Raw genomic sequence first — 19,843 nt, forward strand, 5'->3', positions numbered from 1 at the left:
TAATAATATAATGTTATCTATCACATTATTTGTCTCCTCCTGGCCCAAGCTTTAGAGATATATTCAGAGAAAGCAAACACATTGCCAAAAACATACTCCATTAGAGCTCCATTCTCCATGCCTATCAAATCTAAGTCAGGAACATAATGTTTATTGAATAATATAAGGCTTGTCTTAAATCATGATATAAAGTCAATATAATATAAAATGAATTTTATTCTCCACTTCATTCAACTCACAGTGTTCATAAATTCTCATATCTTCCAATTTCAATATGAAGTGGTAATATAGCACATCTTAGCTATGGAAGGAGTGATCTCTGACTTTTGGGCAAATTATATTTTAAGTCGAGCTGAAATGAAAAATGTTTTTTTTTCCTATTTTAGATCACATCCCTGGGTATTCAGTTAGGGGTGCGCCGATCATGTTTTTTTTGCCACCGATCGCCTATGAGAAATATCTGCCCGACCGATCACAGATTTCTTTTAAGCAGCTATAGCAGTCTATTATAGAACAGTTTCCATTTGACATATAGGCCTACATTTCATGCATCAAATTGAAAGTGCAGCACATTTTCTTTTTTTCCCTACATCAATATTTTATATTGTGTAGACTAAAGGAAACTGCCAACATGATTTGTTTTGGTGAGATAATTGGAATCAGTTCAGTTTAAAGGAACAAACATTTTCCACTTCGGGATTTCCATGTTACCAGTTCAATGCAGTTCAGTTCACTCAACAAAAATAGGCTACTCCATTCCGGGATTTCCCTGTTACACAAGAAAAATAACTTAAGACCAAAGGAAACTATTTTATAGATTTATAGGCTAAAGCTGCTAAAGCTAACCAAAGCTATTAACCAAAGCTTTGCCAACGCACGGCTGGTGACAGCTGTTGTCAGTTCAGGTTAGTTAATTAGTTGGCTAGTTGTTAATTAGTTGGCTAGTTGATTACAAGATTAGAACAGCTGTTGTCAAGTCTGTCAGCTCCTCAATGGATTTCCTTGTGATGACGAGAGGTTGAGAGGAGATGTTTTGCCCGGTTTAACGTTACGAGCACACACGCAAATATGGATCAAACGCGGACTTAACACAGCGCAAATGCCTCGGGAGGCGGTAGGACTGGAGATAACTTATACCTGCTCTACTCACCGGCTGATTTGTGTGACTCAAAGACGCAAGGGGGCGTGTTGACAGAGTCTGGTGCGGCATAGTCTCGATGCCAGACCCATGAGAGTTCTTATGCTGATATACACTACATTATGCCGGGATTCCACTGGTTGCATTTGCGTTGCGTTGCGGGTGTGCTCTGGTTTTGCTCCGTGCTCTGTGCTCCGCCAACACTCACGTACAGAGCACGTCACGGCTCCGCTCCGCCAGACAGCTGGAGTGACGAGACCGACAAGTTCTCGCGGTGAAATTGCGCGCATTCGCGCAAGATAATTTGTATGTGGGATAAATACAACAACAAACAGGCAGAAGATCATTGTTCCCAACTGGAGAAGCAGAGGAGGGGTGGACTTGCTTAGTGTTGTCCTTGTAAAAAGGATGTGTTGTGTCATATATTATTTTGTGGTTTTCCACTTCAATGATGAACTTTTCCTCATACATGTTTGTCCTCTGGCTTGATATTGAATGCTGTAAACACCTCTGCCCTGTTGACTCCATGCCTGGCTCTGCCCAACTTGCTGCAGCTTTGCTCCGACATCCGTGAAAAATAGAAGCCTTGCGTATCTTTTTCAAGAGCTCCGGATCGTCGGAGCTGGGACGGAGTAGACACGCAACGCAGCGGAGTAGGTGGGAGTTGACACAATGATTAGAGTGGAAACGTATCGGCTCCGAAGCCGTACCGCAGCGCAGACGGACCGAACACGGACTCAGTGGAATTTGGCCGTTACTGCACGTTACTACATGCTCTGCACTCTCTCTGGGTCTGGGACACTTTCCCTCAGAGGGCTGGTTATGGGAGGGAACTGTTCACTTGGCCAGTCATATGCCAGTGATGGATTCAGTCCTCTCCAATCAGTAACGACTTTGCGATCAGACAACACGGGAGGCGCAGCCCATTTGCTCTCTCATCGGTGCTACGACCTGTCACTCATTCAATTTCAACCCGCCTTCAAAACCAGCAGTGGCTGTTAAAGGACGGCTTTCCCGTGGGGAATATGAATATATATTAAATCTCACGCCCCTAAGGTTTTCGAATCCGTTGAAATTTTTGAAATTGGTTTTTCACAGCCAGAGATATCAACCGAAATCCACTCTGTGTGTGTGTGTGGGGGGGGGGGGGGGTGGTGGAGGGGAGGTGCGGGTGCGGGGACACGAAATCCTACATTTCCCACAATGCACTGGGCTCGCGAGGCCTTCGTTTCCACGCCCACCCCTCAGGCATTTGGCTGATATCAAACTCCAGTAGGTGGTGGTAATGCACATATATACTTGCCAACTGCCATAAAAGTCAAAGAAGAAGAAGAAGTAGGCTTCGACATAAAAACATTTAGTAGAACAATAAAAAATAAAAAATAAAATTGCCTCCAAATTGCACCAAATTTAAACCTAAGTATATATGTCAGGAGATGTCTTCATAAAAAAAAATTCATGCATTTTAAGGCATTTTCCAAGGAGTTACGCGCATCTGATGTTGTAACTATTTCATGTAAAAATGTGTAAAAACGGGTACATTGCTCAGCGTTGATTTCGTTACTTCAAAGCACCTACTACTAGATGTAAAATTTGACGAGCTTTCCAATGCCGCCAGATTGCAAAGATATGGTCTCTTTGCAAGGAGCTATAGGAAGCTAATATTAGCTACCGTAGGCTAGGCGGTGGAAAAAGATGGCTGCCTTTTGTTTTTCTTCAAGACCTCTGAAGGGGCATGGAGGACCTCTAGAGGCACAGGCCCACAACACTGTAGTTCATAGGTGCTCGACTTCCGCAAGGCTGGACTTGTCGCCCCGACGCGTTTTGCGTCAGAGCGTCATGGAAATAATGTGAGAGATGGTTGATAGGTCAGGCAGTGAACAACCAATTTCAAAAATTTCAACGGATTCGAAAACCTTAGGGGCGTGAGATTTAATATATATTCATATTCCCGACGGGAAAGCCGTCCTTTAACTGGCACAGACTCACTTATGTAGTATGCGGAGCACAACGATTCAACGTAATATTTGAGTCTGGGGAGAGACTAGGTGCGGCATGGAGGTGAGTAAAAAAAACACTGACGAAAGCAAAGCTGTGATTTGCAACTAAATTATAAACGATAGTGAAACGATAGACATTTTCTATCATGAAAACGTTGTCTCATGGTTCTCACGTGCAGCATGATCGGCTACATAGATCGGCAACAATAGAGCAACATATCTGCAAACTGCCGAGCGCATATTTGAGGTCAAAATCGGCAGATTCAGATCGCGTGTCCATCGATCAGAGCACCTCTATATTCAGTGCACCTATTTAATAATGCATGCCAAAAAAATCACAAAAATCTAATTTTCACATCAAAAGTCGATTTTTCAGGATTTAATTCAAAATTACAATATGCTGATGTCATTCAGTACTATCAAATTTCTACCCCATTTCAACCAATCATATCACGACATGACAGCTGCCAATCAATCATTTCGAGGAGAACATTCTGAGCAGGCAAGATGGCTGCCTAGTATCTGTAACCTGGGGAGACTTTTCTAATACATACTTGGCTAATAAGTATGTAACATACAAAATAAAATAAACGGTAATGTCTTCATTTAATCTAGAATGCAAAGACATGTAACTGGCTTATTAAACTTACATTCCAGGAATAACGTTAACGTAACTGGCTCTTCCCCCGGCCCCTTGGACATGTCAAGCCGACAGGCAGCACTCTCTGCCTCGGCTTGGAAACTGCAGTCTGTCCGGAGGCAGACACCTGGTCCTCTGCCCTGTGGGCTCGCGCAGTGAGCCAGCAGTGACTATGCACTCCATAGCGCTGTATTTACATTATATTGTGTTTGTACATGGACTGTTATTGGAACATGACCGGTAGGTTTCAGATTTGTCTGGTAAAATACAGCTCGTTCTGCCCCCAAGTCCGGTGGGATCCATCGATTTCACCGACTGGGATTCACAGAATACAAGCGCCAGGATTGGCCAATGTCAACTCCAGTCCCCAGAACCGTCAAATCAAAATATCATCCACACACCATGTCCCGCCTCTAGACCCTGTTCCAGTCAAAGCAATGCTTGTTTTCACTCGGATACGTCAACACAGACCCTGAGATGTAATTTCCTGCCGTCTTTAATATATTTTTCACATTTATATATATATATATATATTTTTTTTCCTGATTTTTCCACATTTTCTCCCCAATTATACTTGGCCAATTTATCCCCATGCTGCACTATTGGCTGCCCCGGTCGCTGCTCCACCCTCTGCTGATCTGGGGAGAGGGGAGACTAGCACCATGCTCCCTCCGATACATGCCAGCCGCTTCTTTTCACCCGAGTTCCCTTCCACCCCGACCAGGCGCCCCAACCGACCAGAGGAGGCGCTAGTGCAGCAACCAGGACACATACCCCCAATCCAGCTTCCCACCCTGACGGGTCCTACACACCACCAAGTGATGTGGGTGATATATTCGTTATCGTCCAGTGAGCCCTGCCCCGCTTCTACAGTGTGGTTGGCTGCCTTGCTGTATTTCCCTCTTCAATTGGTCGATTTCGAAATGGCCCCTCCTTCCCTCGCTGCCGTCTGTCGCTCACCACCTTGCAAAGCATGCTGGGATACCTGGTGTCAGGACATCGCGAACGACAAGACGAGAGGAGGGACCAAAATCTAAATGGAGCAATTGAAGACGGAAATACAGCAAGGCAGCCAACCAAACTGGGGCAGCCTGTCACTCAAATGTGAAGGATTTTCTTTTCAACTCTGACAACATGTCCACAAATCACATGTTCCCAGGAATTAGTTCCTAAACTCTTCACACCGTGTAAATTTCAGCCGGTAGATTGCTCCTGACATACTGTACACAGTCACAGACAACCAGTCGCCTCCCCGTGCAAGACGAACGCGCGACCCGGGCTCGCCTCTCTCAATAGCGGGGTGAATCTCTTTCTCACACCAGTGTTACGGTAAAAGCTGTGCCCACGGCCGAGTTTGACCGGAAGGGGAAACCAAATCATTATGGGGATCATAGTTGAGTGTAACATCAGCCAGTTTCCGCCATCAAAGGCATTTATTCGGGTCAGGAGCCGTGAGGATGACTTCATTTACAAAAATGCCTTTTCCTCCGCTTTCTGGTCACACACTGGTGTTTTTGGTGAAAACGACCTACATTCAGGTGTCGATAAATAAAGAACGGGAGAAGGTAGAATCTAACTTTTTCCCCCCTATGAAAGTAGAGGCTCTCTTCTTTCTTTTGGGATATTCAGTCTTCATGTAGTCATAGAAGAAAATATTCTGTGGGAATTGGAAAATTAATGAAAATGATCAAAAAAATCTAATTGCCCGATTATGGACACGTTCATTTTTCTGAAACATTTTATAGCCCCATATTCCTGACACATAATCGGGACAGGACATAGGCTACATCATGTTGAAAAGCTCATCTCTCAGCATTTTAGTTTTTACCTATAACACCTCCCAATGCCCTATTTGCCGAGTCTGCTGGTAAGAAAGTATGGGCTTAGAACAGTCTCATTATGAATGAACTCTCGCAGGGTTTTTCACGAATGCACATGCTTTGTTTCGCAGTTGTATTTCGGACTCACTAATGCACACAATCTGTTTCGCAAATGCACACGCTCTGGTTCACAAATATAATTTTTATGCAAACTTGTAATATAAATTCGGAAATGCACACGCTCTGCTTCACAAATATTATTTTGAGGCACACTTAAATAATATAAATTCACAGATCATGCAAATTGCTGAATGTGCATTTAAACTGCTTCTCATTTGTGAACCTCTTTCTACATTTGTGAGAGAAATCTGTGTGGTGAATTTTGAGACTCCCCTGACGTCAACGAACGTCACCATTGGCTGATAAACCCATTAGCTAGCTGTAGCCGCAAGCCAAACGTTATCAATGTGACCGATGTCGGGCGGAAATATACTTTTTTTCTCTGTGTTTGAGCCTGTTTTTATGCCTCCGCCGGCGATAGCCAGGCCGGAGGCATTATGGATCCGGGTTGTCCGTCCGTACGAGGTTCGTTAACGCGATATCTGAGGAACGCCTGGACGGAATTTCATCAAATTTGCCTCAAACATCGACTTAGACTCAAGGATGATCTGATTAGATTTTGGTGGTCAAAGGTCAAAGGTCAAGGTCACTGTGACCTCTCGAACGCCATTTTCAAGCTTGTTAACGCGATATCTCAGGAATGCCTTGACGGAATTTAATCAAACTTGTCTCAAACATCGACTTGGACTCAAGGATGAACTGATTAGATTTTGGTGGTCAAAGGTCAAAGGTCAAGGTCACTGTGACCTCTCGAACGCCATTTTCAAGCTTGTTAACGCGATATCTCAGGAATGCCTTGACGGAATTTAATCAAACTTGTCTCAAACATCGACTTGGACTCAAGGATGAACTGATTAGATTTTGGTGGTCAAAGGTCAAAGGTCAAGGTCACTGTGACCTCTCGAACGCCATTTTCAAGCTTGTTAACGCGATATCTCAGGACTGCCTTGACGGAATTTAATCAAACTTGTCTCAAACATCGACTTGGACTCAAGGATGAACTGATTAGATTTTGGTGGTCAAAGGTCAAAGGTCAAGGTCACTGTGACCTCTCAAACGCCATTTTCCAGCTTGTTAATGCGATATCTCATGAATACCTTGACGGAATTTCATCAAATTTGCCTCAAACATCTACTTAGACTCAAGGATGAACTGATTACATTTTGGTGGTCAAAAGTCAAAGGTCAAGGTCACTGTGACCTCTCAAACGCCATTTTCAAGCTTGTTAACGTGATATCTCAGGAATGCCTTGACGGAATTTAATCAAACTTGTCTCAAACATCGACTTGGACTCAAGGATGAACTGATTACATTTTGGTGGTCAAAGTTCAAGCTCACTGTGACCTCTCACACACCCAATTTCCAAGCTCTGTAACGCAACATCACAGGAGCGCCTTGACGGAATCTCTTCCAATTTGCCTCAAATGGCGATTTGGACTCCAGAATGAACTAATGCGGAGGCATAAGTCCGCGTTGCGGTCGTTCTAGTTGTTTACTTTCTTCTTGTGTTGTTCTGTAAAATGTTAAAATGTATAAAAAAGAAAAGAAAAAAGAAAAATATATGTTGTTTATGCCTATAAATGATGATCTTAACACATTCACTGCCAGCCATTTTTTTTTTACTGTAGGTAGCTTCTGCCAGAGGTTTTTTTTGAGGATTCTGGCTCATCTTTCAAGACCGAGGATTCTTTTCTGCTAAGATTTTGTGAACACAAAATATCTCAAAAGAACTAATAGAATGTGTGCTTTCTCTGTCTAAAAGAGTTAGTTTGTAGAGTTAGTAGTTATGTAGGCATTAGCACTTGAATACAGCATGGTTTCAGCGTCTGAAAATTTAAGCTGAGATAAATAGCTTTTTGTGAAATTCGATAGAACAGTCACTTTAACCATTCATTTTTGGCATCAGTAAGACGTCAGACATCTAAACAATAGTTTTGAACAGTAATTTCCTCCATAACAGCAGGAAACCCCCCTCTACTTCAAACTCCTCCCTCCGTGTGTGTTCTTCTTGGCTGCAGCGGGCGTGTCACAAGCTCGTTTCTGCTGCTGCTGCTGCTGCTGCTCCTGTGGCGGCCGCTGGGCGAGGATGGGCTCGCTCGTTTCTTGGGGTTTTCGGTTGAGAAACCCCAAGAAACGGGGTTTCTTTTGCGATTCTGGTCTTATTTATGCTGCGTGTTTCAAAGTGTGTTGCACCCATAATCTATTATGCAAATTTGCAATCCCCCACCGCCAGCAATCAGCGCGAAAGCGAAAGCGTTTTCGCCAATCCATTTTACAGTATGAGAATGGTTTCATCGCGCGTTCCCCTGCAGTTTTGGCTCGGCTTTTTCTAGTCTGGAGAGCACTGTCGCCACTTAGTGGGTCGGTGGAATGGGTTGTACACGTTCGGTGGCTTCAATATTTATATAAGAGATGTAAAAGGGTTAGATCAACGTATCAACACGTCATTGGCAGTCAACCGTTGGATTTTTTTTGACGTATCAACACGTCATTGGCAGTGAACGTGTTAAGCTGCTTTCTCACTCTATGATCTTTACATAAAAAAGGTTGTTCAGCGCTACGCATGCCCGGCCATAAATCATCCAACTCCTTATTCCAATAAGATTTAATCTGTTTTGATTTCCTAAATTTACATTTATCCCCATTATCAATCAAGTCTGCTTGTATTCGTGTACAAAACTCATTTATCCAACTCCTCTGGTGTTTTATTAAACGCTTGTTGTAGTCTCTCAATAAGTTTCAACATATCTGAGTTTAAGAATGCATCTGGCACAATTCGGTTCACCTGCTTTTTAGTTTTTGATGTTGTGGATACTTCTTGAGTTTGTAGCATTTTGTAGCCAACTCTTAACTTCATCCACAGCAGCGAGTGATCAGGTAGTGATCAGGGAGTTGACAGTGGTCTCCAGTAAAACTAAATAATGCTGTATTCTCAACCACCTGTGAGACAAGCAATACCTTAAATTCCATACAGTTTTCTAAACATTCAAATGGAGCTACAATCAACTACAGCTTTACCCTTTGGTGACAGACACTGATGGAAAGTTGGTGTAAAGTGATTCTCTCTTCTTCTTTTTACAGCAATAGCAGATCATGGAGCCTCTCAATAGTTCCTGGAAGTTAGCAGCTAATGCCAGCAGCACAGTAGAGTTGAAGTTAGTAGCTAATGCCAGCAGCACAGTAGAGTTCCTGGAAGTTAGCAGCTAATGCCAGCAGCACAGTAGTGTTCCTGGAAGTTAGCAGCTAATGCCAGCAGCACAGTAGAGTTGTTGAAGATGCCAGCAGCACAGTAGAGTTGTTGAAGTTAGCAGCTAATGCCAGCAGCACAGTAGAGTTGAAGTTAGCAGCTAATGCCAGCAGCACAGTAGAGTTGAAGTTAGCAGCTAATGCCAGCAGCACAGTAGAGTTGTTGAAGTTAGCAGCTAATGCCAGCAGCACAGTAGAGTTGAAGTTAGCAGCTAATACCAGCAGCACAGTAGAGTTGCAGCAGAACGGACCGTTTGTGATGCACCTTCATCAGCAGTGTTTCCCTCTAAAAACATTTTCAGGCCTGGAGGGATTTCGAAACGTCCCCCGATCACAACGGTGGGGGCCCTCGCTGGCGACACTAAACTTTTAGCTAACCTGTTCGCATCTATGTTCGCAATGGCATCCCAGTATCATGGCAGTATCATCATGCTATTATGGGATGCGATGCGAACAGTTCTATTATGGGATGTGCGTTTCCCAGGCAACGACACACGTACCTCAATCTGGGTGGAGGGCCGAGGGCCAAAAATAAACGTTGTGGAATTACATTAAAATGTATTGTGTTTTATAGAAAATTTACACTCTAAATCTAAAATAACATTTCAATATAATAATCTACTTTTTATCTGTTTGGTAATTGTAATAATTTGCAATTGGTTATATATATAAAAAAAAACATCTGCATTTGTGGGGAGCTTAAACATTTAATCAGTAAAAACACCCAGTTAAAAACAGTTGTATTTTCCACCTTTGTAATCAAGAGAGAAATTTGACTTCACAACTTGAAAAATCCTAAAGGTACTTTGAAAATGTTCAGAGGGAGGGGAACTGGTTGGAATAGCGTGAACCTCCCACGTGCTATGTCCTACCGGTGAAGCTTCCCCTGTCAGGTGAAAACTGGCTAACTGCCCATGTCTCGGAGGAAGCATGGAGCCAGTTTCGGCTCTCCCCAGATCGGCAGAGGGTGGTGCGCGGGCCCCAAATTGGTCAGCACTGTGCTAGAGCATATAGGTTCCCAAAGTGGGTGCCGTGGCACCCTAGCACGTGTCCGGGGGTGCCCCCAGATCTACTTCGGGGATAAAAATTGTGCTTGTTTCACAACTTTACCTCATAAAGCCTAAACTTTAGTTTATTAAATGTGCAATGGAGTTCATAAACAAATAAAATAGATATTGCTCAGATTGGAAAGATATATATTAATAATTACTATTATTTTTCAACTTGCGTCAAGTGGTCCTACAGCAGACGTTGCTATGGTCGGACGGGTTGCTATGGGGCAACATTATGTTTTTGTTTTGTATTCCTCTCAATTTCCACCAATTTAAATGTATAATTCTGTCATGATTATTTATTGTTACAGTAAGTTATTAAAGTTGTGAGTTACCTGTTTGGTTCACATGTGAAATAATAATCTCAGAATGAGGGTTCAAATGAGAATTTCATTTTTACAGAGGCATTATTTTCAGCAGAAAAAAATCATAGTTCTTTTATATGAATCCATTTTCAATTAAATGTCATTTAATTTTTAATTGGCTTATTCTTTTTATTTACAATTGATCAAATATAGGCATTTGCCTTTTATTTGTGTGAAGAATTCCCTCTGAGTCTCCTCACATATTGTGCAGTCCTTGAGGGCTGTAATTGAATTGAATTGAATTGAATTGAATTGAATTTAATTGAATTTAATGATAGTTTGACTGAACTAATGCATTCTTGCCCATGCATGAAAGTTCATTTATTACTTTTATTATCCTGTTAAACTAATTGGGGCAATACTACATTTGGCCAAATTTACATGCCATGTCATTCATGTTTGTTTGTTATATGCATTGTTTCATTTTGACAAAGGCATTATTTCCAGCCAAAACAAAAGAACCTACCTATTCATAATATTGTAGTCATCAATGATTAAATAGAATGTTGTTGAAGTTTCATGGTTTAGTCTTATTATTTCAGTTTTACATGAATATGATTATTTGTTCAATGGATTTGAACTCTTCATTGCAATTGTAGTAACTCACTTAGCAGTTTTAAACACACATTTTCAAACCAATTCATTGTGTACTGTTTTTAGTTTAAACTCTGATGCATTTTTTTAATCTTCAAAGAGTTGGGGTGCCTTGGAGAAGGAGGAAAGCTTCAGGCATGCCTTGGTTGAAAAAAGGTTGGGGACCTCTGTGCTAATGTTCTCTAACAGTTTGAAACCTAGCTTATTTCCCCTCTGCTATTGTATTAGCATCATACTGCACTGCAACAGGAAGTTAAGTAGGGGCCATTTACAATGTTTATCTTGCCAAGCTGAAACCGTCTATATCAGACCTTTTCCAACAAAATCTCAAAACTTTTCGCGGCCCACCTCCGGCCCCATAAAAAATATGGAGGCCAAATAATGCATTCTCAGAATGTAAAGAAAAAATAAAAATAAAGTGAAAATATAATGAGTTGGTGGACCACTTGCAATTGTGCTGTGGCCCACAGGTTGGGAATCGCTGGTCGGCTGATGGCGGTGGGAGAGGGAAGTTGGAGTGAGATGGGACACTGTTAAACTCCTGTATTGATGGATCTGATGCATTAACTGCTCTGCTACTGCTACTGAGGTGTTTGTTATCTGAGGGACGACCACAGAGTATGACATCAGGGATTGCTAAAGGAATATTCCATCCAGTCTAGAGCCTAAGTAAGGGATAATCAACTCCCAGGTGTGCGTTCAACGATTTTAATGCATGAACGTGGAAGCCAACCACCCCCATGCGATATAAAAAAAGAAGGACTAAATTAAAATAAAATACATTACATAATACATTTGTTTTTTGGGTTTTTTATGTCAGGCTAACATGTTCTATGGTCTCTCCTGATTCTGAATATAGCTGAGTCACCTGGTTTGCCCAAGTAAAACTCTTTTTTATAAGCATTTTACAAAATGTCTATGGGAAAATGAATGAGGAATGAAATCCCTTAGGTCCCATGCCGATCCCTGAAGAGGGCGTGACTTTGGCTCTCCATGTATTTCTTATGACAAGCACCACCTTTCTGTGTCTCTGCCCATATAGGGAAGTGTGAGGAAAGTCTGGCCACGCCCCTGCCCTATAGCTCCTTCACCAGCTCATCGCTCTATGCTGCAGGCTATGGAGCTGGTTACGCCAAACTCAACCGGAGAGGAGGTACGTGTGTGTGTGTGTGTGTGTGTGTGTGTGTGTGTGTGTGTGTGTGTGATCGCTCTATGCTGCAGGCTATGGAGCTGACTCCGCCAAACTCAACCGGGAAGGAGGTATGTGTGTGTGTGTGTGTGTGTGTGTGTTAGCAGCTATCAAGTATGTGTGATCAGATAATTATGTAGGTATGAAAACCTTGTGCCCTCTTCAAGCTACAGTTAAAGTTAAGACTGAGGAAATTATGGATTGTATTGCATCTAAGATTCCATATAGTGAGGATAATTATGTTCTGGATCAATTTAAACTACCTGGGGAATGTCATCGAGCCTGTGTTGTATAGAATAACCACCCAACTGTTTAGTAATGACTGTCTGAACTTAAAAACACTATGGGAAAATGATTTGGAATGTATGGACAAAGGAGGAATGTTTTGAAATACTGTATAATAATGAGAAAGATATAAGGCTAAAGGGAAATTCACCCAATACAAGGTTTCTATTTGACACCATTAAGACTGTACAGAATGGGCATATTAGAAAACAACATGTGCTGGAAGTGTCAGAGGGAGGTTGGCACACTATTGTATTGTATTTGGGAATGCTGAAATATCCAGTTGTTTTGGGGAAAAGTCTTGGAATGTTTGGGTAATTGGCTCAGAGTAGCTCGCCAAGGCTGTGTCTATTAGCAGAAAGAACACAAATACAAGGAATATCAAATGCAAACTTCTCTGTAATTATGGTGGGAACCACTATGGCCGCGAGACGAGTTAATGCACAATAAGATACTAGTGCAAGGAGGAAAGAGGCACTACCAGCACCCTGGGTTGATTTCTGGAACTATATTAAGCTGACAAACTCGTATGTCCTGGGACTCCCTTCTTATCCATTTCATTTGTTTGTTTATTTGTTAAGTTATTTTCAAGTGCTTTTTCTTTTCTATTCCATTCTATACCATTTGGAATTATCTGCAATGTACATCACGTCGAAATGTATCACTGCACTCCCATGTACCGTACAGGTTGACACGATAAAAAACTAAATGAAGATCATTTGTGTGTTGGGAAAATTACAAGTCCAACCCTTGGCTGATCAAAGACTTTCAAACCTTGCACACAGTTTGTCATGGTGCCATAAGGTTTGATACTGGGTGTGTAGGCCTCTCACTTATCATTGTACCTTATAGTAACTAGAGTTAAACGGATAGTTTGGATTATTGGACATAAAGTTGTGTGAACTCCATACCAGTTGTAGAGTGTATGGGGAGCTGACTTGCCAATCCATGAGTCCTGTGGGCAGAGCTCTAGCTTGATCTGAGTGGAGAACCACTGTGTTAAAAGGCACCAGAATACAAGACATGACATCTACTCCATCAAAGAATGTTCTGGGGGAGGACCCCCCCCAGACCCCCCACTACATTGTCCCACCCACATTTTCAATGTTTCCGGCACCCATTTATTCAAGCATTGGAGAAACAATGGCCAATTGGTTAATTTGGTTATTCAGGCTATTTCCAGATCTTTGCTGTTGTTGTATCTTACCAGAAATTATAGGTTTATATCTAATATCTAATATCTAATATATGTATAAATACCAATGAGTCTGTGCATGGATAGGATGTCCAGTTAAAGGGATAGTTCAGATTATTGGACATAAAGTTGTATGAACTCCATACCAGTTGTAGAATGTATGGGAAGCTAACTTGCTGATCCATGAGTCCCGTGGGCGGAGCTCTATCTTGATCTGAGTGGAGAAAAACGAGTCCCGACGGACATTCTAGGGTCACGGAGTTATCAAGTTTTACTCCTAAAGAAAGCATGCATGTGTTATGACATCTCTTTCAACAATAAAACTGCAGTCTTGGGCCCAATCCCAATTCCTATCTTAACCCTCAATCTTAACCCTCAGTCTCAAAAATGTGCACTCCCGCGAAGTGCTAGTGCTGTCCCGATTCTCAGTGTGTTAAATTAAGGGTCGAGTTTGAGGGGTGAACAGCCCTCAGTTTTGAGATTTTCCAGGACCACCCTTGGCAGTGAGTGCGATCCCAGAATCCCTTGCGTGTCATCAGCTAGATCCATTCAGATGGAAGATGGCGGCGAAGGAGGAAAAAAGGAGCCCTACAAAGTTAAGTATTTCCTTGTTAATAGCGATGTAAAAATTACGATAACCATTGTATTAGCTTAGTTTAATGTCATTTTATGGATTTCCGTTTTGGAATCCTAACAACAATTGTTGTTGCTAACGAGTGGGGGCTAGAATGACCGTGCTTTCCGACGTGAGGGCTGGCTTGACTGCAGTGTTTAACTGCAGTCAAGCCAGCCCTCACGTCGGAAAGCACGGTCATTCTAGCCCCCACTTGTTTTGTGGTGCGTAGCATTACACGTAGGCTGTATCTTGATAAAAACAACTCAACAACGACATTACCACCGAGAATTATGGCATTTCGTAACAACGTTAACAATGTTATAATATAATAATAATAATATGGCTTGACCAGCACGGCTACTGACTATCGATAGTTAGCAACAACAAATGTGTTAGGCTCCAAAACGGAAATCCATAAAATGACATTTAAACTGAGATAATACAATGGTTATCGTAATTTCTACATCTATATTATCAAGGAAATATTTGTAGGGATGCTTTTTTCCTCTCCTTTTGAATTGACAGACTGGACGGAGCTTTGGCATATTGCTGCCCCCCACAGTCTGAAGACGTATCTGCCTTTAAGGGCTGTCCCATTTTAAAGTCACAAGATAGCCCTTAACACTTAGTTTTGAGGGCTACTAAGATTGAGGGTTGAGCTTGAGGGTTAAGATTGAGGGTTAAGAAAAGAATTGGGATTGGGCCTTGCTGTTGATCAGACCACGCTATTTATTGGCACTACTTTCTGGCTCCACACTGCATCCACGCTGGTCACTAACACTGTGTACAGGTGTTTCAGACACAGCGCGCTCTGTAAACAGGCTACTAAAACATACTAAACATGTGTGACTATGAAAGCGATGAAGATATGCCGCTTACACCAGATTTGAGGGGATGTCTTTATGAACCTGAATACACAGATGAGGAACTTGTCAGATCGACCTAGAATGGGCAGAGAGTGCGTGTGTGCTGTGTGTGTGTGTGTGTGTGTGTGTGTGTGTGTGTGTATGTGTGTGTGTGCGTGTGTGTGTGTGTGTGTGTGTGTGTGTGTGTGTGTGTGTGTGTGTGTGTGTTAATGTTATAAAGGGTTGGACTCTCGGAGGTGTGTGTGTGTGTGTGTGTGTGTGTGTGTTTTCTTTTCTTTTTCTTTTTTTACATTGGAAAAGGTTTCGTTGACACCGAATGTTCTCCATTCTGGACCCCTCCCTCCTACCATCCCATAATACTACTGTAGGTGCTGGGGGCTGGTCGCCCATGGATACGGACCGTTATCAGTGGTTACAGGTGGACTTGGGTTCCAGGAAGCAGGTGCTTGCCATAGCAACACAGGGCCGCTACAGTAGCTCTGATTGGACGAGCCAGTATCGTCTGCTGTACAGCGACACAGGGAAAAACTGGAGGCCTTATCTACAGGATGGCAACATCTGGGTAAGAATCTAATCTAACCTCATCTCATAAAGTGCACTTGGAGAGTGTAGACCTCTGCCAAGGCCCAGATCCCCCTAGCCACTCCCCCTACCCACGCCTCGAACCCTGAATCTCTACGACCTTTCTACCCCTAGCTACAGCCCCTTTTCCCTAGCCCCGCCCCCTCGGATCTGCTCCAAAATGTAATGGGTTCTTCTTTGGTCCATGCTACACCCTGGCTTCAACCAAGTTTCATGAAAATCAGCCCAGTAGTTTTGCAGTAATCCTGCTAACAGACAAATGGCACCGAAAACACAACTTGGCGGAGGTAATAAAGGCAATGTAATTTTATTGTAATTTAATCTAATGCAATACTAAAATACATGGATATTTAGTCTTTAGTAAGGCTTTTGTGATGGGGGTTGTTTTGTGTGTGTGATGGGGTTGTTTTGTTTGTGTGATGGGGTTGTTTTGTGTGTGATGGGGTTGTTTTGTGTGTGATGGGGTTGTTTTGTGTGTGATGGGGTTGTTTTGTGTGTGATGGGGTTGTTTTGTGTGTGATGGGGTTGTTTTGTGTGTCTGATGGGGTTGTTTTGTGTGTCTGATGGGGTTGTTTTGTGTGATGGGGTTGTTTTGTGTGTGATGGGCTTGTTTTGTGTGATGGGGTTGTTTTGTGTGATGGGGTTGTTTTGTGTGATGGGGTTGTTTTGTGTGTGATGGGGTTGTTTTGTGTGTCTGATGGGGTTGTTTTGTGTGTGATGGGGTTGTTTTGTGTGATGGGGTTGTTTTGTGTGAGATGGGGTTGTTTTGTGTGATGGGGTTGTTTTGTGTGATGGGGTTGTTTTGTGTGATGGGCTTGTTTTGTGTGTGTGATGGGGTTGTTTTGTCTGATGGGGTTGTTTTGTGTGATGGGGTTGTTTTGTGTGTGATGGGGTTGTTTTGTGTGTGATGGGGTTGTTTTGTGTGGATGGGGTTGTTGTGTGTGTGATGGGGTTGTTTTGTTTGATGGGGTTGTTGTGTGTGTGATGGGGTTGTTTTGTGTGTGATGGGGTTGTTTTGTGTGTGATGGGGTTGTTTTGTGTGGATGGGGGTGTTGTGTGTGTGATGGGGTTGTTTTGTGTGTGATGGGGTTGTTTTGTGTGTGATGGGGTTGTTTTGTGTGGATGCGGTTATTGTGTGTGTGATGGGGTTGTTTTGTGTGTGATGGGGTTGTTTTGTGTGTGATGGGGTTGTTTTGTGTGTGATGGGGTTGTTTTGTGTGTGATGGGGTTGTTGTGTGTGTGATGGGGTTGTTGTGTGTGATGGGGTTGTTGTGTGTGTGATGGGCTTGTTTTGTGTGGATGGGGTTGTTGTGTCTGTGATGGGGTTGTTGTGTTTGATGGGGTTGTGTGTGATGGGGTTGTTTTGTGTGAGATGGGGTTGTTTTGTGTGTGATGGGGTTGTTTTGTGTGTGTGATGGGGTGGTTTTGTGTGGATGGGGTTGTTGTGTGTGTGATGGGGTTGTTTTGTGTGGATGGGGTTGTTGTGTCTGTGATGGGGTTGTTGTGTTTGATGGGGTTGTGTGTGATGGGGTTGTTTTGTGTGTGATGGGGTTGTTTTGTGTGTGATGGGGTTGTGTGTGGTGGGGTTGTTTTGTGTGTGATGGGGTTGTGTGTGATGGGGTTGTTTTGTGTGTGATGGGGTTGTGTGTGATGGGGTTGTTTTGTGTGTGATGGGGTTGTGTGTGATGGGGTTGTTTTGTGTGTGATGGGGTTGTTTTGTTTGTGATGGGGTTGTTTTGTGTGATGGGGTTGTTGTGTGTGATGGGGTTGTTTTGTTTGTGATGGGGGTTGTTTTGTGTGTGTGATGGGGTTGTTGTGTTTGATGGGGTTGTTTTGTGTGTGATGGGGTTGTTTTGTGTGTGATGGGGTTGTTTTGTGTGTGATGGGGTTGTTTTGTGTGTGATGGGGTTGTTTTGTGTGTGATGGGGTTGTTTTGTGTGTCTGATGGGGTTGTTTTGTGTGTCTGATGGGGTTGTTTTGTGTGATGGGGTTGTTTTGTGTGTCTCATGGGGTTGTTTTGTGTGATGGGGTTGTTTTGTGTGTGATGGGGTTGTTTTGTGTGTGATGGGGTTGTTTTGTGTGTGATGGGGTTGTTTTGTGTGTCTGATGGGGTTGTTTTGTGTGTCTGATGGGGTTGTTTTGTGTGATGGGGTTGTTTTGTGTGTGATGGGCTTGTTTTGTGTGATGGGGTTGTTTTGTGTGATGGGGTTGTTTTGTGTGATGGGGTTGTTTTGTGTGTGATGGGGTTGTTTTGTGTGTCTGATGGGGTTGTTTTGTGTGTGATGGGGTTGTTTTGTGTGATGGGGTTGTTTTGTGTGAGATGGGGTTGTTTTGTGTGATGGGGTTGTTTTGTGTGTGTGATGGGGTTGTTTTGTGTGATGGGGTTGTTTTGTGTGATGGGGTTGTTTTGTGTGATGGGCTTGTTTTGTGTGTGTGATGGGGTTGTTTTGTCTGATGGGGTTGTTTTGTGTGATGGGGTTGTTTTGTGTGTGATGGGGTTGTTTTGTGTGTGATGGGGTTGTTTTGTGTGGATGGGGTTGTTGTGTGTGTGATGGGGTTGTTTTGTTTGATGGGGTTGTTGTGTGTGTGATGGGGTTGTTTTGTGTGTGATGGGGTTGTTTTGTGTGTGATGGGGTTGTTTTGTGTGGATGGGGGTGTTGTGTGTGTGATGGGGTTGTTTTGTGTGTGATGGGGTTGTTTTGTGTGTGATGGGGTTGTTTTGTGTGTGATGGGGTTGTTGTGTGTGTGATGGGGTTGTTTTGTGTGTGATGGGGTTGTTTTGTGTGTGATGGGGTTGTTTTGTGTGTGATGGGGTTGTTTTGTGTGTGATGGGGTTGTTGTGTGTGTGATGGGGTTGTTGTGTGTGATGGGGTTGTTGTGTGTGTGATGGGCTTGTTTTGTGTGGATGGGGTTGTTGTGTCTGTGATGGGGTTGTTGTGTTTGATGGGGTTGTGTGTGATGGGGTTGTTTTGTGTGAGATGGGGTTGTTTTGTGTGTGATGGGGTTGTTTTGTGTGTGTGATGGGGTGGTTTTGTGTGGATGGGGTTGTTGTGTGTGTGATGGGGTTGTTTTGTGTGGATGGGGTTGTTGTGTCTGTGATGGGGTTGTTGTGTTTGATGGGGTTGTGTGTGATGGGGTTGTTTTGTGTGTGATGGGGTTGTTTTGTGTGTGATGGGGTTGTGTGTGGTGGGGTTGTTTTGTGTGTGATGGGGTTGTGTGTGATGGGGTTGTTTTGTGTGTGATGGGGTTGTGTGTGATGGGGTTGTGTGTGATGGGGTTGTTTTGTGTGTGATGGGGTTGTGTGTGATGGGGTTGTTTTGTGTGTGATGGGGTTGTTTTGTTTGTGATGGGGTTGTTTTGTGTGATGGGGTTGTTGTGTGTGATGGGGTTGTTTTGTTTGTGATGGGGTTGTTTTGTGTGTGATGGGGTTGTTGTGTTTGATGGGGTTGTGTGTGATGGGGTTGTTTTGTTTGTGATGGGGTTGTTTTGTGTGTGATGGGGTTGTTTTGTTTGTGATGGGGTTGTTGTGTCTGTGATGGGGTTGTTGTGTTTGATGGGGTTGTGTGAGATGGGGTTGTTTTGTGTGAGATGGGGTTGTTTTGTGTGTGATGGGGTTGTTTTGTCTGATGGGGTTGTTTTGTGTGATGGGGTTGTTTTGTGTGTGATGGGGTTGTGTGTTTGATGGGGTTGTGTGAGATGGGGTTGTTTTGTGTGTGATGGGGTTGTTTTGTGTGTGATGGGGTTGTTGTGTTTGATGGGGTTGTTTTGTGTGTGATGGGGTTGTTTTGTTTGTGATGGGGTTGTTTTGTGTGAGATGGGGTTGTTTTGTGTGTGATGGGGTTGTTTTGTGTGTGATGGGGTTGTTGTGTTTGATGGGGTTGTGTGTGATGGGGTTGTTTTGTGTGAGATGGGGTTGTTTTGTGTGAGATGGGGTTGTTTTGTGTGTGATGGGGTTGTTTTGTGTGAGATGGGGTTGTTTTGTGTGTGATGGGGTTGTTGTGTTTGATGGGGTTGTGTGTGATGGGGTTGTTTTGTGTGTGATGGGGTTGTTGTGTTTGATGGGGTTGTGTGAGATGGGGTTGTTTTGTGTCTGATGGGGTTGTTTTGTGTGTGATGGGGTTGTTGTGTTTGATGG

The 19,843-nt window shown here is 43.1% G+C and overlaps 1 protein-coding gene across 1 annotated transcript in view; it reads left to right on the top strand.

Annotated features, from left to right (window-relative positions):
• Nucleotides 1-19,843, top strand: part of LOC310792006 (contactin-associated protein-like 2) — a gene marked incomplete at its 5' end in the record, with an annotated part of 132,637 nt that overhangs the window by 10,939 nt on the left and 101,855 nt on the right. The window contains 2 exons of the mRNA XM_083653688.1: nt 12,018-12,128; nt 15,495-15,688. Of these exons, the coding sequence (XP_083509814.1) occupies nt 12,018-12,128; nt 15,495-15,688 (305 nt within the window). The remainder of the gene's footprint in view (nt 1-12,017; nt 12,129-15,494; nt 15,689-19,843) is intronic.

Source organism: Poromitra crassiceps (genome assembly GCF_964638095.1).
Source record: "Poromitra crassiceps genome assembly, chromosome: 17".
NCBI lineage: Eukaryota > Metazoa > Chordata > Actinopteri > Beryciformes > Melamphaidae > Poromitra > Poromitra crassiceps.